Raw genomic sequence first — 19,649 nt, forward strand, 5'->3', positions numbered from 1 at the left:
CTCCTGGGCATATATCCAGGAGGAACCCTACTTCAAAATGACACCTGCACCCCAATGTTCATCGCAGCACTACCTGCAATAGCCAAGACATGGAAACAGCCTAAATGTCCATTAACAGATGACTGGATAAAGAAGATGTGGTATATTTATACAATGGAATACTATTCAGCCATAAAAATGGTAACATAACGCCATTTGCAGCAACATGGATGTTCCTGAAGAATGTCATTCTAAGTGAAGTAAGCCAGAAAGGGAAAGAAAAATACCATATGAGATTGCTCATATGTGGAATCTTAAAAAAAAAAAGAACATAAATACAAAACAGAAACAGACCCATAGACATAGAATACAAACTTGTGGTTGCCAAGAGGGAGAAGTGTGGGAAGGGACAGAATGGGATTTCAAACTTTGTAGATACTGACAGGTATATGTAGAATAGATAAACAAGATTATACTGTATAGCACAGGGAAATATATACAAGATCTTGTGGTAGCTCACAGTGAAAAAAAATGTGACAATGAATATATGTATGTTCATGTATAACTGAAAAATTCTGCTCTACACTGGAATTTGACACAAAATTGTAAAATGACTATAACTCAAAAAAAAAAGTCAAAAAAGAAAAAGAATGGGGCTATATCCTATATCCTTTAGATGTAAGTCATTATTCATAGACAAGTAGGCAAAATAACAACAGAGAATTTTACATGTATTTGTCAAGAGTATATAGTGTTTTTTATGTTCTACAAAAAAGCATTTTTATGTTCAATATTCAAATATTTTCTGATGTTAATAAAAATACATTTTCATAACTGAACTCCTTCCAATATTAAAGATAGCTCAGTACTTTTTGTATTTGAAGAGTGAGATATAGGCCTTCTGAATAAATGACCACATTTTGGTCTAATTTTCCCTGTGTAATTATTATGCCTTTTAGTTGAACTAAGTTTAGTTGTACCCTGATTGACAGTAAGATTTAAATCTTCTGGAAGTAAAGTATTTGATCTCCTGTTGTCCTCTCTTATTTGAGTACCAAAAGTCTTCTTTGACTTGTCGTTAATACATTTACAGTCTTTGTTGATCTTCTGGCTTTGATCAGTGTGGTGTTTTTTACTGATACCTGAGTATTCCATTCTAGTCGGACATATAATATTCTTGTGACCAATAGCAGGAAAAAATGTTTGAGAGTATATTTTTCCAGAGGATCCAGTGGGTAAATCTTGGAGATAGCTGGGGAAATGTTGGCTAACTTTATATTCATAGATTGATTTTCTTGAATCTGAATCATCTAATTTGATAGAGTATAGATCGTTTATTGTTATACTCTGATAAGTATCTGTTGGTCTTTGAGGTGTATTCAGCTTTTCAGAATTATGTTGAGGTATGTTAGGTAAAATTCCAAGTCTATTTTGTTTTAAGATTAATCCAGTGCCAGGGATAAAAAGTTCTGGTTCTTCCTGTTTTGACAGATGAGTGATGCCTGTGTTTGGATCAGACTGATGTGCATGTCCATTCACTGCTGTATCACTCCAGGTTAAAGGGTTATATATAACTTGTCCATCAATAGGGCATGAATTGCACTTGTGGAATAACCAACTGTCAATACATTTCCTATGGAACTTAAAAAAAAAGTTATAAGTTAATCAGAGATATATTATCTTATTTAAAACATATTATCCATGTAAATTTCCCCCAGCTTCATTATTGTGTTACTTTAAAAATGGTTTCATAAAATTGGAAGGTAATGTAATTTATCAAGTTTTATGGAAATATTTTGAAGAAGTTCTCTTAAAAATGTAATTGGTTATAGACTGATCTCCACTTTCCACATTAAAATGAAAAGTCATCTATGAATACCATTTCTGCAATTTTGTTAAAAACTCACTACTTATTCAAGCCATTAATTTCACTGTTGCTTTCTAATGAATGAAAATTCTTAAATAATAAAAAAAGTCAGAGCCAACTAGAGTTGGGAATTCATATGATGATGGTAAGATATAGTGACAAATTATATTCTAGGGAAGAAAACAAAGAATCAGACATTTTAAGTAAGGGTGACTCTTAAGCTATAAAAATTTATTTATTCAAACAATTTCATCTGAAAAAAACACCTGGTTACCAACTATATAGTGATCCATCAATATTAGACTTTGATTCCAGTGAGTTTGTTTGAAAAAATAATAAAACTATGCCAAATTAAGCATTTCTGTTTTATCTAAAGAATCATAAAAATACATTAGAAAGTTAGTATTCTGTAAGCTTGTTCTTTTCACAGGTAACAAAAATAGATAAAAGAATCTATCTTAAGGTGCCATTTTATCTTTCCTCAACAGTATATACAGAAATGAATCCTCATCAATAGTTCTCCATCCTTCGTGGGCAGAGCTGCCTTCTCAGTAGTATCTGTTCCAGCCTTCTATATGTACTGTTCAATTTGAACATCCCTGCTCATAATTCAACTGAAAGTAAAAGGAGGGACTTAAATTGTCACTTCATTTGTGAAAACTAGCCCTACAGGGAGAGTCAAACCAAAATGATGTGACTTCTACCTTGTGAGTACATGGTAGCAATCTTGTATGTTGACCAAGACAAAATGCCTTCAAACAAAGTCGACACTGGTAGCCTGGAGCAAGCAGCTTACTGCTCTTTGTGATCAGTAAGCGAGGCAGTGACTTTACCACATGTTTTGGTGTGTAAAGCTGGCTAAATGAGAATAAGCAGAGAGACATGAATGTTCATATGTAATTATAGGTCAGGAAATAATCAATAGCACAGGTAATAACCTCCTTATAAATAATGCAAGTAAACGCAATGCTTTCTAGAACTGAAGGTAGTAAATCTCGTACATTATAAAGTTAAAAAATCTATTGTATTGATCTTGAATAAGATGGATCCAATTTCAACATCAATTTCGTATCAGAACAAAATTTAGTCATTTCAAATAAAAATACTAACTTGAATTTTTTTGATTTGCACTTTTTAACATCATTGAAACCAGAACAGAATTTTGGTAAGAAACCATATACTCAAATTATTTCAGTCTGAGCCAACACACAGGCTTGTGTTTAGAAAAATACAACCCAATTCACTTTGCCATCTGGTAGGGTATATGGTGCATAGTAAGCAACATTAAGTATTCCAGGCCACTATAATAAATTGGCAGATCATAATCTATGAGGAAACTCATTTCCCCTTGAGGCATATGCTTACTACTTCAGTACTGTTAGACAACGTTAATGTACTCTAAAAGTATCAATCCCATTTTTGTACAAAAAGTACCAACCAACATAACTAAGATTTTACAATGTAAATTTGACGTCACTAAGCAACTGATAAAACAGCTAAAACAAATATTTAAAAACAAAATTCTCATTAAAAGGTTAGATGCATTCCTATAATTCGAAAGTCATTCAGAGTAAAGTTCAAACATATTCTTTAGAAAGGTTTATACTTCTCATTACTGTGCAGATACACTTCCAGCATGTTACAGAAATTGCTTTTACCAAGGTCATCTAATCGTCAACTAAAAAAAAAATCTGTGTTTTTATTATTTCAGGTTGTTAATCACTTTTTTTATCTTGAAACTCTCTCCTTTTATTTATTCCATTTTTCTGCCTAGAATGTCCCTCTACCCCTAATGTTCTCCTGCCTCCCCCTACAATAATCTAAACCACTCATTACACAATTTATCATTCTAATAGGTTGAAGTGTGATACGCAGCCAGGGCCAAGGGAAATGAAGATGGAGAACCTTTAGATGGGCTCATTTTATACCCACAAGGCATTTTATGCCCCACAAGAACTGTGGTCTCTGAAGTGTGTGGAGAACCCACAAGGCATGGGCCAGATAGCCACTGGGTTGGACAGAAATACATGTATATATTTCCCCTCAAGTATGTATCTACAATTCCAGATTAGCCCGGGCCTCGGCGGTACCTCACGTTCACTGGTCTCCATCTGAGTCTGCCTTGTGAGTTCACTGCCACAGGGATTTAACCTCTTTTGCCAAAGAGGAAAGTATGTGTTTGCTTAATAGAAAATGTGAATCAAAAAAATCCCTTCCCTAAAAAAATGTATTATAATCCTATTTGTATGACTATGACTTTCTGTGAAACACGTAAATGTTGAAAGAGTGAGGGTGCTGGATGGTCACAGCAGATCATCAGGGGTTACTGCAGAGGATGAACCATTTACCCTGTGGTGTTTACATGGTTTTCTATGCATACTAATTGCAAACCAGCATAAAAAATACATTTCTATCCAACCAGATAGAAATATATATATATATATACACATACATATATATAAACAAGTACAATTTTTGTTTGGTTAATTATTGAAATTATCTTTTAAAAATTCTTTAATTTTATCCCATCCTTTTAAAATGATCTTTGTATATGTACCTAATATGTTAATAATACACAGTATGTTTAATTTTCCTTAATTGATAAGAAGTATGACAAAAGGTCCGGACGCCTGTCCACTAGTAAAGAGCCTGAGTCTGGGTTCTGAAATACAACCAGTTGCTCAGCACTCTTCTCCCACGGGGGTAGAGTAGAGGGAGAAAGAGGGGAAAAAGACGTCCTTCCCTTAGAGGTCAATGCAAAGCAAATTTCAAAGCTCCCTGGGTTTTTTCTTTATATAACTTATGTCAGTTTTAATTTTACATTTATTTAGATGAACACTTAATTACTGAGGAAACTACTATATCTCTAATACCTAGTATTATTGTTGGTAGAATTAATAATTATAATAGACAGCATTATTTGAATATTTACTATGTGTATTAATTCCACATGCACAAAATTTCTGAGACTGGTTTTATAATTATCTTCAGAATAATTATAATTATTCTGACTCCAGAGCCTTGCTCTTCACTTGAATACTATAAAGTCACCTAGTACATATGTACTCAATACATACATATTGAATAAAGAAATGAATAAAACTTATTTGAACTGAAAAATTATTTAAATATCCTAAGTCATACAAGAAATACAAATTTTACTGAGAATCTCACCCATGCTTTTCTTGAAAGTGTGGCATCTTTTCTTCTATCTCATTTTTAATATCTGTATATTTTACAGTTTCATCTGATCTTTTTTCTAGTGATCTCCATCTTTGATTTCTCTTCTGTAATAGGTAAAAAGTGGATGTTATTTGCAAATCATGGAAATTTTAATCTGGTGAATAAAAATCAGTAGGCTGCATATCAATAACACAATAATGTAAATAAAGCCTCATCATTTAAAAATATACCTCTTGAACACATTAAAGAATTTACACATTATGAGTGAATCTAACACACTGTTACACAGCTACTATACCATTACTATTTAAGGTAAAAATATTCATCTATTAATCGATAATGGTAATTGTGGATGTTTTATCTTGTGGAGTAAGTAGAAGGTAGCATTATTATTCAGCATCGGGAGATATTTGCTAAGTTCAAATGATGGCAATAAAATTCCATGAGTTTCACTATGCTGATGTAAGAAATTTTAAAACCATGAATGGTTGTTAGTAATGTTGTATGTCATTTTGTTATGTTGAGATCTTGTTTAAAAATGAATTTTCAAGTTTGATGGCTGTAATTTCTATCCTTAAGATTTATGTATGATAGCATCAGACGTTTGCTACTGTGTTGGATTTTTATAAATTACCAATGTAAGAACCGATTGCCCATAAATCCTTATGAAAAAGAGTTCTCCAAAAATTATGGTTTTAGGTTTTTATTCAAATCCAATCAGCTCTATTCTGGAGAGTTACCTAGTCTGACTATTAGATGATACTTAGATTTACAATAGGACGAATACAAACACTACATGAAATTCAAGGTGGATACTGCACCTCACGAAATGTAAATGAGTGAGGAGGATGGCAGCAGCTGTCAAAACATTCCTGGCATAAGTGATATTCTATACATCTGGTACACCTAAAAATGCAAAATACACAAGAGAGAAAATCCAATTATTTTGATGCCTTGTGGTGAAAGATTCTAGTCAAAATTTCCTGGAAACTATGCAAATATACAAGGCTCATCTTAAGTCTCACCCCGTATTAGTCTCCTGTTGCTACTGTAACAAATAACAACAAATTGAGCAGCTTAAACAACACTTTGTTATTTTACAGTTTTGTAGGTCAGAAGTGTGACATGGCTCTGATTGGGTTTAAAATCAAGGGGTCTACAGAAGTGCATTCCTTTTTGGACACTGCAGAGGAGATCTGCTTCTCTGCCCTTTCCCCTTGAGGCTGCCCACCTTCCTTAGCTTAGCTGTGGCCCTTTCCTCCATCTTCAAAGCAAGCGATGCAGCATCTCTCTGTGCCTTTCTTCTATAGTCACATATCTCTTTGAATCTCTATCCTGCCGCCCTCTTCCACTTTTAAGAACACTTGTGATTACACTAGCCCAGGCAATCCAGGATAAACTCCTTATTTCAGGGTCAGATGAAGTGTAACTTTAATTTCACCTGCAACCTTTTATTCTACAAGATGCAGCCTAACATATAGGTTTTGGGCATAAGAATGTGGATATATTTGGGAGGGCATTATTTTGCCTACCACACATCCTTATCATGAAGTCTTCCTGGAGTATCTTAGCTTTCATTTATCTCTTTCTCTAAATTCCGTTAGGATCTACAGCCTATTAGATATTCTATTATTTGGTTACTCAGTGTTTTCCAATTATTTCATGAATGCTAGAGTTATACACAGCAGAATACTTCTTGAAAACAAGAATTATATTATAGTCCCTCTCTTTCCTTACAAAATGGAAAAAGGTATATGCATAAAAAGTTAAAAAACTTCATTTTCCACAAAGCTCAATCTAAACTTACATCATTTATAAACATTTTGCCACAAGCAAAGAATTTTAATTTACTTGTAGCAATATTCACCAAAAATTAACATTCCAAGCAAATAAACTTATTTTTTTACTTTGAAGAATTAGAAGACTATTTCCATGAGAAATCTGGGAAAATATATCCTTTAGACATCTTAGAAGCATCAACTATTAATTAATTAATTAATTATTATTATTTATACATTCATGGGAGAGTCTTAATTATTTTTGGAATTAACTTCTTAAAAGATAAGTAGCTCTATTTTAAAACTTTAATGAAGCAGTAACTGAAAAGCTTTCTAGTTTATCTTGTCTCCTACTCAATCCATTCCTAAAACTACTGAAAATAGTTTTTCAGGCTAATGACTGAAATTTTAGTACTTGAGGGAATAGAAGGAGGGTGAAGTCACAAATGTTGGAAGTGCATTCTTTGATTTATAAAAGGAGATTGATAAAGATGTGAATAATTTTCAGCCAAACCCATAGAGGAGAAGTTATTCTCCAAGATGAGTGAAGAGCAGCAGGAAGGGAGCAGAAGAGTGGAGAAAACGTGCACTGAGGGGCAGTGGGAAGACTCATTGGGGGGACAGAAAGAGCAGTCGGAGGGCTCAGAGTGACAGGGGAGTGCACTGTCATTCACAAAATACTAAAAAGCAAGATCTGAGATAACTTCCCAAGGCTGACATGCACCATTTCAGGAATACATCACTATAAAGACTGAACATTTTACGCTGTGGCTTCTCCTGTCCTCGTCCCGCACAGCAGTTCCTCCCAAACCCTTTTCCACACGTAATTTTAGCTCCTTATTGTTTGTAACCACCCCCTTGAAAAAATTCAGAACGCTCAAACAATGGCTTCTACTACCAAATATCAAGTTTTTCCTTTTTCTAGAATTCCCTTTAACCAACATTTCTGAAACTAGCTCAAAACCTCCTGCTAAACCTTAAAAAATTCTGCCCTTCTTAAGTGCAAATGCTCCTTCGGAGCTGCCTCAGGCTAGCTCTTTTCTAACAAAGACTTGCTAGTGGTGCTCCGGTTGATTTACTTCTATGTGACACGCTGAGAAAACAAAGGTCTAAAACAGTTCAAAGAAAGGTACATTCACTGTTGGGGGTAATAAAAACAGTTCTATGGTTTTATGAGAGGGTTTTAAAATATATTAATTGGACTTATCATATCTTAGCATAATTCCAGGAAGACTGAAAAGGAAGTTGATGCATTTTAGAAAAAATTTTAACAAAGATAAAAACAATGTACTTTTTTTTCTTAACATACAGTTAACTTAAGATTTTAATTAAGGGGGGAGGGTATACCTCAGTGGTAGAGCTCATGCCTAGCACACAGGAAGTCTGGGTTCAATCCCCAGCACCTCCGTTAAAAATAAATAAACCTAATTACCTCCCCCCAGCAAAATTTTAAAAACAAAAATAAATAAATTTCAAAAAATGTGTCTGGGGTAGGGGATATAGCTCAGTGGTAGAGCACATGCTTGGCATACATGAGGTCCTGGGTTCAATCCCCAGTTTAAAAAAAAGAAAAAAAAAAGATTTTAATTAAGAAAGCACAATTTCCCGAGCATGACAATTAATTGATGTTTTATTATGGGAATTGTGGGAAAGTTTGAGGGTTACTCAACAAGTAATGAAAATTGCTTTCTCTAGTAAGTTTCTCATTGTTGTCATTGAGGTATAAGATATAAAAGAAAACAAAATATGCACACATTGCAATTTGGAATTGGGGGAACTTGTGTAATATTCAGTCAATCTAGTCAATATCCCCCTAGCTCGATCCTGTGAGTTTTTGGCAATGATCTCACTGGTGGCTCAAGAATGTTATAGGGCAGCCCAGAGGGCTATCTAGCAGGGCTCTGAGCTTGGAAACTCACTTAGGCCAGACTACAAAGCCTGTGCCCAGAGCTTCCGGGGAAGGATGCTACTTCAGACTCTCAATCCAGACTGGAATGCAAAGCCAGAACCCTTGTGTGAATAAAGAAAATAAAACAATTGGAATTTCCGAGGTACTGGGCTGACACAGATCACCAGTCTGAAAATCCTAAATAAACAGCCGTCTTTAAGGCAAACACACTATATAAAGGAGGAAAAGAAGACGGCTAAATGACTAGTACTCTAATATTCAAAGTTTCCTAAAATTAAAAAAGTTATAAAACATGTTTATAATTGTACTGATTGATACTTACTTATAACACTTTCCCTCAATCGGAAATTGTTTACAGTTATTGCAGGGAATTCCAAGGTGTTTATCTAGTCGTTCTTTCTCAGCTGCGGTCACAAGTTTGCTTGAGTTTTTGAATTCCTCTAAAATAAGTTTTAATGGAGCAAACTGTTTCCTACACAGAGGACATTTCAACATGGAAGTGTTTGATCCCATATCCTGATAATTAGTTAAGATCTTCATGCATTTTATATGAATACTATTGCCACAGCCAAACCTGTTAGAAATAAAATTAAAGTTTACCATTTGTATACAGCAAAGTTATTATCTATATGTATTTACATAAATAAGTTTTCTGTGCTACCATCTTTATTTCCCATAAAAATAGATTCTGAACTGATTCTCCAGATACAGTTTGATTAAACACTATCTCATCTATCTAATCTATCCTTAATTTAGTATATCAGAATTTTTAATAAAATCTCCCCCATTTCAATGAAATGGTGGTAAAAGATTTTGCATCATTATAATATTTTTCATATTTAAAGTGGGAATGAATATAGTCTTAGAATAGAGGAAAATCATAATAATTATTATTTTTTAAATTAAAAGCATCTATCAGGGAGGGATGTCACCTTATTTTTCTGGAAATCACACAATATGTGATAGTACCCAATAAGTATCTGCTGAGAGAAATAATATTTGGGAAATAGTTAATAATTTTAAAATATGCAAAAGAAGCAGCTATGTGAAAAAATACAATGTGGATGAAAATTTTGGCAAATAATTGAGAAAAAAAGAATTAAAAAGTTCAACATTAAATGGTTGCCCAAATTTTCTAAGTCCAACTTTATAGTATCTTGAGTTGAGTATAATATTCTCAATAAACATTTATGAATAAATGAAATTTTAAACTATTTAGGTTTAAAGATAAAATTTTGAAATGCTAGAGAGAATTTTTTTTTATCATTTTGAAGTAAAATAATCTCTACTTTCAGAAAACTCTTTGTAACTACTCTAAGCCATGGCAAATATTCATGTGTATAAAACAAAAACATGAAAAGCATCTATTTTAATAACTTAAAGTGAAAGTAGAGTTATTCTTTAACTTTCACTCTTTAAAATGTAGCCCAGAAATATTTAGAGCAAGAATAGGCCCTCTCACAACTTATATGTGAGGAAATAAAAGGAAGCCAATTAAATATAATTATTTAAATATGTATTTTTCTCTACCACTGTGTTTCATAACATAATCAATTACAAATATATTAAATTAGAATATTTTTTGTAAGTTTTTAGAATCCAAAAAAATAACATGTCACCTGCAAAAGGTGACAGGGAGCTTTTTCTCTAAAAGTACTTCTTGACAAATAGAGCAGATATCGTCAGAACCAATTTCCTTCTGTTTAATGTAACCATCTTCTTCAATCTGTGCACTTTCATTGTTCATTCCTTGTTGGGGAGTTTGAACTCGATGTACGCCCCGAAGCAAGTCGCTGATTTCTCCTTCCACAAGACCTAACTGCAAAGCAGCTAGTGATAAATTCCACAGTATTAAAATTTAGTGGCAAAACTGCAGATTTAGAAACATCTTAGGCTGAAAGTTAGCATATCTTCCCAATTATCAGAAAGACAATTTTGGTTGACATTTACCTCCTTTTTGTATTCCTTTCAGAGCCAAAAGATCATTTATTAAATAAGTGGAAGTTATCTCTTTTTTTCTCTTGTTACTGAAAAGAGTCAGTGCAACCAGTGCATTACAAACGTTTTGGATTAATTATATGATAGTGTTCATCCTTGGATTGGTGTTACAATGATGTCTTACATTTTGATCTGTTCTCTTATCCATAAACAAATATTTTTAAAACAACATACAGTAATATTAAAAGAAATGTGCACAAACACATAAAGGGGAAGAGATACTTGAGTAGTTAGTGTAATTAATATTTTTAGATGAATAAATTAGTAAATAGATAATGAGAGCACAAGACTCAGTTGTGCCTTTTTTCTTGTCTCAGCTTTATGTCCCTATGAGAGTGTCTTGGTAGCCAAATCCTTCACAGATGGTCAGTATTCCTCGGGACAATCTATTAGGAACTATATACTGCCTGCACCCTTGGGATGTCCATTCTTTGACTTCTGAATTTTCTCCATCTTGCTGTCCTTATAAGAAATGGAGCACTAAATGCATATAGTTTTGATCGGGGCATCCTACATCCCTTTATTCTCTGGCCCATCCTCATGCTCCTTCCCCTTCCCCTCTCCTTAACATGCCATAACTTAAATGCCAGCTATTGTTGCCCTCCTGAATTCTATTCATTTTATACATTCTTTAATACATAGAGATTAAAAATTTCTTACAAGATAATGAAAAGCTCCAATTTCTTTAAAAAGATTACCAATTAAATACTAATAATAATGAAAACATCATAGTTACATTTCAATACAGAAATCTCTGTTCCTTGTCTGAGGTGGGGTGGCAGGTGGAATGTGGAGGGTATCATACTTTAATTAACCATTACTTTGGAGGGTGAGGGCTATTTGTCACAGAGACACAGCAACATCTGCTCCCGAAAAAAATGAGGAGGAAAATAAGAGAACAAAAGATTGTGCTTTGGGGAATAAAGATTCCCTGGGGCAGCAGATATACTGAAACATAAAATTTCATAAGAGGAGCTGGCCACAAACTGTTCTATATGGTATAACATGAATTGGAGAACCAAAGGGAGAAGCAAACTCTTTTGAAATTGATTTGGAAAAATTCATGTATGAGACTATGAAAGAATATTCTTTTATAGAGAAGAATGAGATAATTAATTTTACCAGGTGTCATAACCAGCTTTATAAAAAACAATAAAATATGCAAGAATTCACCAAATAATGAAAATTATGAAACAAGGACAAAACGAAGCACTGTTCAATAGCTGTTATTGAGATAATGGGTTAGAAATATGGAGAAAATTTAATTAATTCAAACCAAATACCAACCTCCAATTTATACCAATACAACTATACATGGATGCCATAAGGAAGAATAAAAATAAAACAGAAAAACTAGCAGGAAAAAAAATCTCCAAAATACTATGGGAGAAAGATAACTTTCAAAGTATTGAAACAATATACATGAAAGGTAAAAATGGTCAGATTTAACAAGACACGAAAGTCAATATATATACCAAAATTGAATAAAACCATATAAAAAAGAATTATGGCATTAGGAAAATATTTTCAAAGAGGAGTAATCCCTATATTTAGGACAAATTTATAGTTTTATTCCAAGAAATAAATAGGCAAAGTACAATTCACACATGTAGTAAAAATAGTAAACAAGGCAATATAAGATGTTCAATTTTATTAATGTCAAAGTGAGCTGAAATCAAAATGAGCCACAGACACAGAATTACGCCTACTAAATAAGAAGCAAAAAACAGAATGTTATGCTTTCTTTGCCTTATGTTATTTTCTTTTTCTGTTTAAAAAAGTTATTTCAGGGCCTTTTACTTTTTCTAAGGGTATGTTAGATGTATGGGAGAGTGAAATCTATTTTCTTATTTAATTTACTAGGAATGAATAGATTACCATGAACCTTGTATCTGGCATTTTTTTCCACTTTGTGTGACTTAGTCTTTTTTTCTAATACTATAGAAAAATTATTAGCTTTTCAAAATATTTCTGTGTATCTTTATTTTCTTTGGAGACTTAATAACGCTGTTAATGTCTTTAATTTTACGCTTTTGCAATATGTTTAAATGTGCCTAAAAAAGCAAAACTAGCAGAAAATTGATATATTGCTAAAATAATAAATCAGCAAAAATTTAAAAAAATAGGCAATACATATGGGTGACAGACATAAAAAATATTAATACTTAAAAAAGAAAAAAAAAATCTCAAACTCCTAGATACAGAGAACAGATTGGTGGTTGCCAGAAGTGAGGACTAGGAGGTAGGAGAAATGCCTGAAGGTGGTCAAAAGGTACAAACTTCCAGTTATAAAACAAATAAGTCATGGGAACATAATGTATAGCATGGAGGCTACAGTTAATAGTACTGAATTGTATATTTGAAAATTGCTAAGAGAATAACTAAAATTTTTCATCACAAGAAAAAAATTTGTAACTACATGTGGTAATGGATGTTAACTAGACTTACTGTGGTGATCATTTTGCAGCATAAACAAATATTGAATCATTAGGTTGTACATCCAAAACTAATATAATGTTATTTGTCAATTATATCTCAATAAAAAAACTTTTACTCTAAGATCCAGTTAATGAGACTTTAGGCTAAAGAAATAATTGAAAGAAAAGTTTCATGTACAAAGAATATAACAGGTAGTTAGAAATAAATGCATAACAACGGAAGAATGTTAAATAAATTATGATATACCATATTCAGTAGAATTTAAAGAAATATAATTTATTTAAAATTCATTGATGACTTGAATTAGAGACTACAAAGCATTGAAAATATTGATAAAGTAACAGTGTGTGATAAAAGTAGAACACAGAATTCCCACAGACTATGAGGTCACAAAGTCAAAAAAGGAAAATAGAAAATAAAAATGTATTATATATTTGTGGTAGAAATTAAAATTTTTTTCCTTAATTATGTTTTTATTTTACCCATAAATATTTAATTGAAAAAAGGAACAGATGGCATTCACTAGACATTGTATTTAGAAGAAATCATTAAGTGGTAAATCTAGGTCTTGCTGGGAAATATTTGTTGGGTGATGGGAAAGAATATTGTGTTAAAAAATTGGTATCTTTATAAAAAGTTCCTAAGTAATCATCTTTGTAGGCCTTCAAAAATAAGAGAGTCTTAGGTTTCTGGTATGCAACACTAAGATACAAATAATTGTGTACACATTTGTTTTAGAAAAGAATCTATAAGCAATGTTCAAAACACTTCTGCTTCATTACTAGTGACCATCTCTATAATCATATACATGCTTTTAATAGTATTAATGAATAATTGCTTATAGCTTTCTTTGAATTACTTTAATTTTCATGTATGTTTGTTCTAGCTTTCATTTAAATGACAAATTTCAATATCATTGAGACATACTTTCTTTGAATATTTGAGCACAAACGATTTTCTCAATGTTGAATAACTAAAATTTATTTCAAATATGAGTATGAAAATTATTTTATTTTAGGAAGAAACAATTTTTCAAAATTAATATGTAGAATCAATTTTAAACATTAAAAAAATTCCCTACTACAGGGATATTTATAAAAAGACTAAGACATGGTTTCTGCCTTCAAGACTACAAAGGATAATATAGATTGATCCATATGAAATTGCTACTTTTGTAGATAAAAAAAATCTAAATATTGGCAATTCATATGACTCAATTTATAGAAAATCACCTAGCAGAGATCCTGACTAATAGGCAGTACAATAAATATTTATTGAATGTAACTGGGTAGAGCTGCACTGTCCAATATGGTAGCCATTAGCCATATGTGACCATCCACTTGAAATGTGGATAGTGTGACTGAAAAACTAAATTTAAAATTTTTTAAATTTAAATTTAAATGGAAAACTGATAATCTATAGTTATTGGAAAATTTATAAGTATGTTTATAACAACTTGGGTATTATGTGAATCTATTTTTCAACTGAATTATTTTATGATGTTTAAATGCAGATCAAGTGTTTCCAATGAAACCACAGTGTCTGAGTGGAGATGCACTGTAAGCATAAAATACACAATGGATTTTAAACACCATGAAAAGACATTAAAATATCTCATAATTTTTATATTGATTACATGCTGACATAATATTTTGATGTAGTGGATTAAATTAAAATATATTATTAAAACTAATCTTCTTGTTTCTTTTTATTTTTTATAATATGATTACTAAAAAATTACATACGTGGTTCACATTGTATTTAAATTTAAAATTTAAAATGATAAGAAATTTCATATGCCTGCATTTAAATTCAACTTAGTTACAATATAAAAACTGTTTTACTCTAAAAATATATTTTTTGTATTAAAAACTTGTCAGTGAACATTTTTAAATGAAATTATGTATCACATCAACCATCTATTTCCAGGATCAGAAAAGTTAAATTGTTATTTTTCTCATAATTTAAATAAATCTGTGTACAGAAACTACTGTGAATCTTTGCTTAGAACACATGAGGGAAATTTCTTCTATGAATAACTAGCCGTTATTTCATCCCATTTTTTTATTGTGCCTTTTAATTTAAAGTGGCATATAAAGTCACATTTTTTTGTAAAATAGAAAGAAAAATGTTCCAACTGTCTTATGTTTAACAAACTAGGCTACAGACAGTTGTCAGATTTTCTAGAAAAGTAACTGTCTAAATTTAGAATATGTCTAAATAAAAATTTTTTAAATGTGTTAACTTCAAATTAGTAAACACACACACAAACACAACTTACATTCATGATTCCTTGGAAGCTTGAATTTTTTCAACAAGACCCTAATATTCAAAAGTAGGAAAACAAAATAAAACATTTATTTCTGACATAACCTCAATGGTATTATTTCATTTTAATATAGAATAGGAATGGCATTATCGAATTTATATTGCTGGAAGTGTTAGGGTTAAACTTAAAATTCTCATTAGTTTTCTGTTACAAGAATAGTTAAATTTATGTTTTAAAATAAGCATATGTGAAAAAAAAATGATATATGGAAACAAAAGACATTTATATTAAAGAGATTTCCAGAACGAGTCCACGTATTTTTTTATGACATAGAGTTGTTCACAGAGAGAGGTTAGTGAGAGAACCTAAGTATTCACAGTACTCCTTATAAATGTCCCTGGAAGTTTCCTACTACTGGAAATGAAGGAATTTTCTGGATAGAGTAACAAATGACTATTTTCCTATACATACTACTTTAATGTATGGTAGAAAAATATTTTCAATTATCACCAATTAAAATGGAGTATGACTTTTTTAAAAAGTGGGAAATATATATTAAATTCTTACTTAAATATATTAAGTATACTTTAGTGTATTAAATACTTGGATTATATTTCCATTTAGTTTATGGTAAATATACTGTAAAAAGTAAACTACATTATATAAAAATCGGAACAGAATGCCCTTACCCTGAGGAAGCTGTTATAAAGTAAAAATGGAAAAAACCTATTTTAAATATAATAATAATATCGAATTACAAGTTTTGAAAGGACTATTTTTATATTTTTATAATGACTAGAGCAGATAACATGTCAGTAGATGCTCAATAAAAACTGTTCAAAGCAAAACAACAAAAAACTTGGTAAATGAAAGTATTAAAAAATAACAGATATATACTGTGTTTTAACCTGTAAAGAAAAGCATTAGGAAAATAAGACACCCATTTGTTTCTTAATTTCTTCTTTGAATTTTTTCCCCTTCAAATATCAATTATAAATATTCTATAATAATATAATTAGTGATTTGTTGATATAAGTATAGTAGGTAAACAAAATTAATTGAGTTGGGGTTAAATTAAATGGAAAGATTTTTGTTTGTTTTTTCATTTCTGGGATCTCCTATAAACAGGCTTCTGATTCTAGAGGAAAAAATTCAGATTTGACAGATACAATCTTCAGTGGAGTCCTACTTCTATTTTGAAAGATTCATAGTCAAATGCTTACAGAAAACAAAAATAATAAAATTTTTAAAAATCATAATGAACCATGTAATTATCATCAATGATGAAATCATTGGATCATTGAATCAGGGAGTTTTTTCCCCTGTTTTATAGTTAGATTTCATATTTGTATGTAATGGAAACTAAACATTGTTTTTTTTCTTATTAAAAACAACATTCCAAACATGCAAAGGTGGTAGTATGTTTCTTGACTTAAACCTCACTTAATTTCTGGAATAAAATAAAACACCCAAAGCTATATTGATGAAATATACCCATTTCCCTTTATATTTTCCAACACCAAATGTCTTTAATCTTGTAGTACTCAAATCATGAAAAAGGCAAAACATAATACACCAAGATGTTCCTTTGTGGAAGATTTTCATTACGAAGTCACTTACCAGCATATATGCTTACAAAGTTCCCCTCCTTTTAGAAATGTGGAACAGTTACAAACATGAGGATTTCCTAGAGAAACCTTTAAAAGAAAAATAAATACTTAAAAGAAACTCTAGTTAATTTTTAGTTATAGAGTAAAATTAAGTTAATAGAAAATTATATTAAAAGAGATTTCAAGAGATAATTTAGTTTAGGTGACTGCAAAAGGTTGAACATAGTCCATTGGGACATCTTAATTCTTGACACCAGTCTGATTTTTCACTTCCATATTCTTTGCCTTGCTCAGCAAATTGCATTGTCAGCTAAAACTGTTCTTAAGTGACCTACATTTAGGCACGTGAAAAGAAATCTAATTTTAAAAGTTTTTAAAACATGTATAAATTTCTTAAAGAAGATTCTACTTGGCAGCAAGGCTAAAGACTTTTTGTAAAGAAGCTTGTCTGGGGCTTGACTTGTGCAATTGAATTGGTGAGTTTAATTTTATTCAAGACTAATTTTATTCACCAAGTCTATATTAGCTTAAACTATTTATTAAACGCCGTTAAGTGTTGTAAACAACAAAGTGCAAAAAGGATGTCTTAAATAAGCACAGATTAGTCATTTGTATTTAGTACTTAAAATGCATAACATTAAATTGAAAATTTCCAAGTTAACTCCCCAGAATTAGAGCAGTGGTTGACTTATGAGTGGTGAGAGTAAGATAAGCGAATATGAAATACCTGTGGTCTTTCAGCAAAATTAAAAAGAACTTTTTATTTATTAAGACCTTTCCAAGACATCGCCATTTAGGCCATAGTTTTAAAAAGTCTTCTTATAGCTTCAAAGGGACTAAAAAGTGAAGACAACCTGATTTTATTTATTTAGCAATCTGTACACATACTGTAGGATTTTCATTTCGTTTGAGTTACAGGGCTAGTGACTGCTAACGGACCTGAGAACGCACGTCAACGCAAATCATATATTCATATAAAACGCCTCACTTTTTCAAGCCCAAAGATTAAAGGGAGATAATCTTAGAAGAGTTGGATGCGATTTGGAGTCCTAACATCCAATAATGGAACTTTTCTAACAAACACTATTTCCCTCTGCAATTTGCACATCTTCAGAGTCTGGGACACTCGCAGGTGGAGTTCGGCAGCAAGTGGCTACATACAGGGTGGACCTGGGGAAACCGGGCAGGTCGGCCCAGCGGAGAACCGACGCGAGTTGGGGGCGGTAGTTACTCGGAAATCCTTGTTTTCCGGCTCCTCCTCCCTCAGCAGGAAGGCGGTGGGGCCCATCTCTCCTAGGAGGTAGATGCTGCCGCTCAGCGCCTCATCTTGTCGCCTGCTGAGGCGGTCGCTCAAGTGTCTTCTTTCTGAGGCCTTATTGCCTCCACGGAGCATCTTCCCTGGATGCGGGCGAAGGCGGCCCCTCAGCGAAGCTCTCGGAGTCGCTCGCTTGTCTCCATGACAACCGCGTGCCTGCCGGTTGCCTTGGTGACAGTGGTTGAGCTCCGCAGTGTCCCGGCGTGCCTTGCGCCGAGGTGTCGCTTCCACAGCTCACAGCCGCTTCCACTCCTTACTGATGCGACGCTCCTAACTGAGCAGTGTTTCTAATACTCAACTGGGTGATTTAAAAGCTGGCGGCTGAAAAGACCGCTGTCAAATCTCGCGTTCCTTCTGCTGGTTCTTCGCAGGCAGGGCTCGTGAATTCTGTGTTAGGACAGTCGCACAGCAGGGTTACACTTTGGGCTCTGGATGTTAAAGTTATCCTGTGATGATTCATCATTTTTATCAGAAAGCCCAGAGTAACTGCTGACATTCAATAATATTCCACAGACATTCCTGGATTGCTCTTTATATGCATATTCTGAATGAGTCTCTGGGAGAAGATCAAAGATGTAGAAGACAGGAGTGTGTGTGTGTGTGTGTGTGTGGTGGGGGGGATGGTCTTTAAATGAGGGGAGTGCCTCTAAATTGCTTGTTTGGGGAGGATGGGTGTTGAGGGGTGTGGCATCTATTGCCTCTATGCCCTCTAAATTTACAAATCCCTATTTAAGGAATAAGATTTTTAAGGTATGCAGTGTTGACACAATACTTCGATTTGTCTATGAGCTTTGTTACTACGTTCTGGGGGGGGAGCTGTAATAAAGTATGAGCCAAGTAAAGAGGCTATATTACTGGAATCTTCTTTTTTTTTAAACTGAAATCAGGAAATAACCATTTGGTGGCCCAGTAACATAAAGATGGGGGATATTTGTCCCATTTTTTCATGGGAGTAAGTCACAACTAGATTACATCGAGAGCAGGGAGAAGAAATGGCCAAGAACCACCATATGAAAGATGATGAGAAATGGTAGCTTTCACATGTGAGACATCTGGATAAACAGCATCCTAGGTTAACTTAACTAAATTTTATCTCTATTCTCCTTTTCTGACCATTAACAATTAACATACATACCACCATACTCCCAACACTACATCATTTTAATGGTGGTAGATGTAAAACATTATACATTAAGAAAAAACCTAATATTGAAATCAAAAAAGCTTATCAATTGAATTCACTTGGTTTATTTATTAATATTTAAAAAACAAGATAAATGACAATCTACACATTCTATATAA

The 19,649-nt window shown here is 32.5% G+C and overlaps 1 protein-coding gene across 5 annotated transcripts in view; it reads right to left on the reverse strand.

The window, feature by feature from the left end:
• Positions 1-689: 689 nt before the first annotated feature.
• The window catches only part of ZSWIM2 (zinc finger SWIM-type containing 2), a 174,782-nt gene continuing 155,822 nt past the window's right edge, over positions 690-19,649 (reverse strand). The window contains exons 1-9 of one of the 5 annotated variants that reach the window (XM_006210002.3): positions 18,264-18,470; positions 17,043-17,119; positions 15,435-15,475; positions 10,336-10,546; positions 9,039-9,290; positions 5,851-5,935; positions 5,021-5,133; positions 2,551-2,704; positions 690-1,620 (exon numbers count right to left, since the gene is read on the reverse strand). In XM_006210002.3, the coding sequence (XP_006210064.2) occupies positions 808-1,620; positions 2,551-2,704; positions 5,021-5,133; positions 5,851-5,935; positions 9,039-9,290; positions 10,336-10,546; positions 15,435-15,475; positions 17,043-17,119; positions 18,264-18,425 (1,908 nt within the window). In that variant the 5' untranslated portion in view covers positions 18,426-18,470 and the 3' untranslated portion in view covers positions 690-807. Of the gene's footprint in view, positions 1,621-2,550; positions 2,705-5,020; positions 5,134-5,850; positions 5,936-9,038; positions 9,291-10,335; positions 10,547-15,434; positions 15,476-17,042; positions 17,120-18,263; positions 18,471-19,649 lie in introns of those variants that run through there. The other 4 variants (XM_072962106.1, XM_072962108.1, XM_072962107.1 and 1 more) reach the window with 4 other exon arrangements.

This window comes from Vicugna pacos, chromosome 5 (assembly GCF_048564905.1).
Source record: "Vicugna pacos chromosome 5, VicPac4, whole genome shotgun sequence".
NCBI classification, from domain to species: domain Eukaryota; kingdom Metazoa; phylum Chordata; class Mammalia; order Artiodactyla; family Camelidae; genus Vicugna; species Vicugna pacos.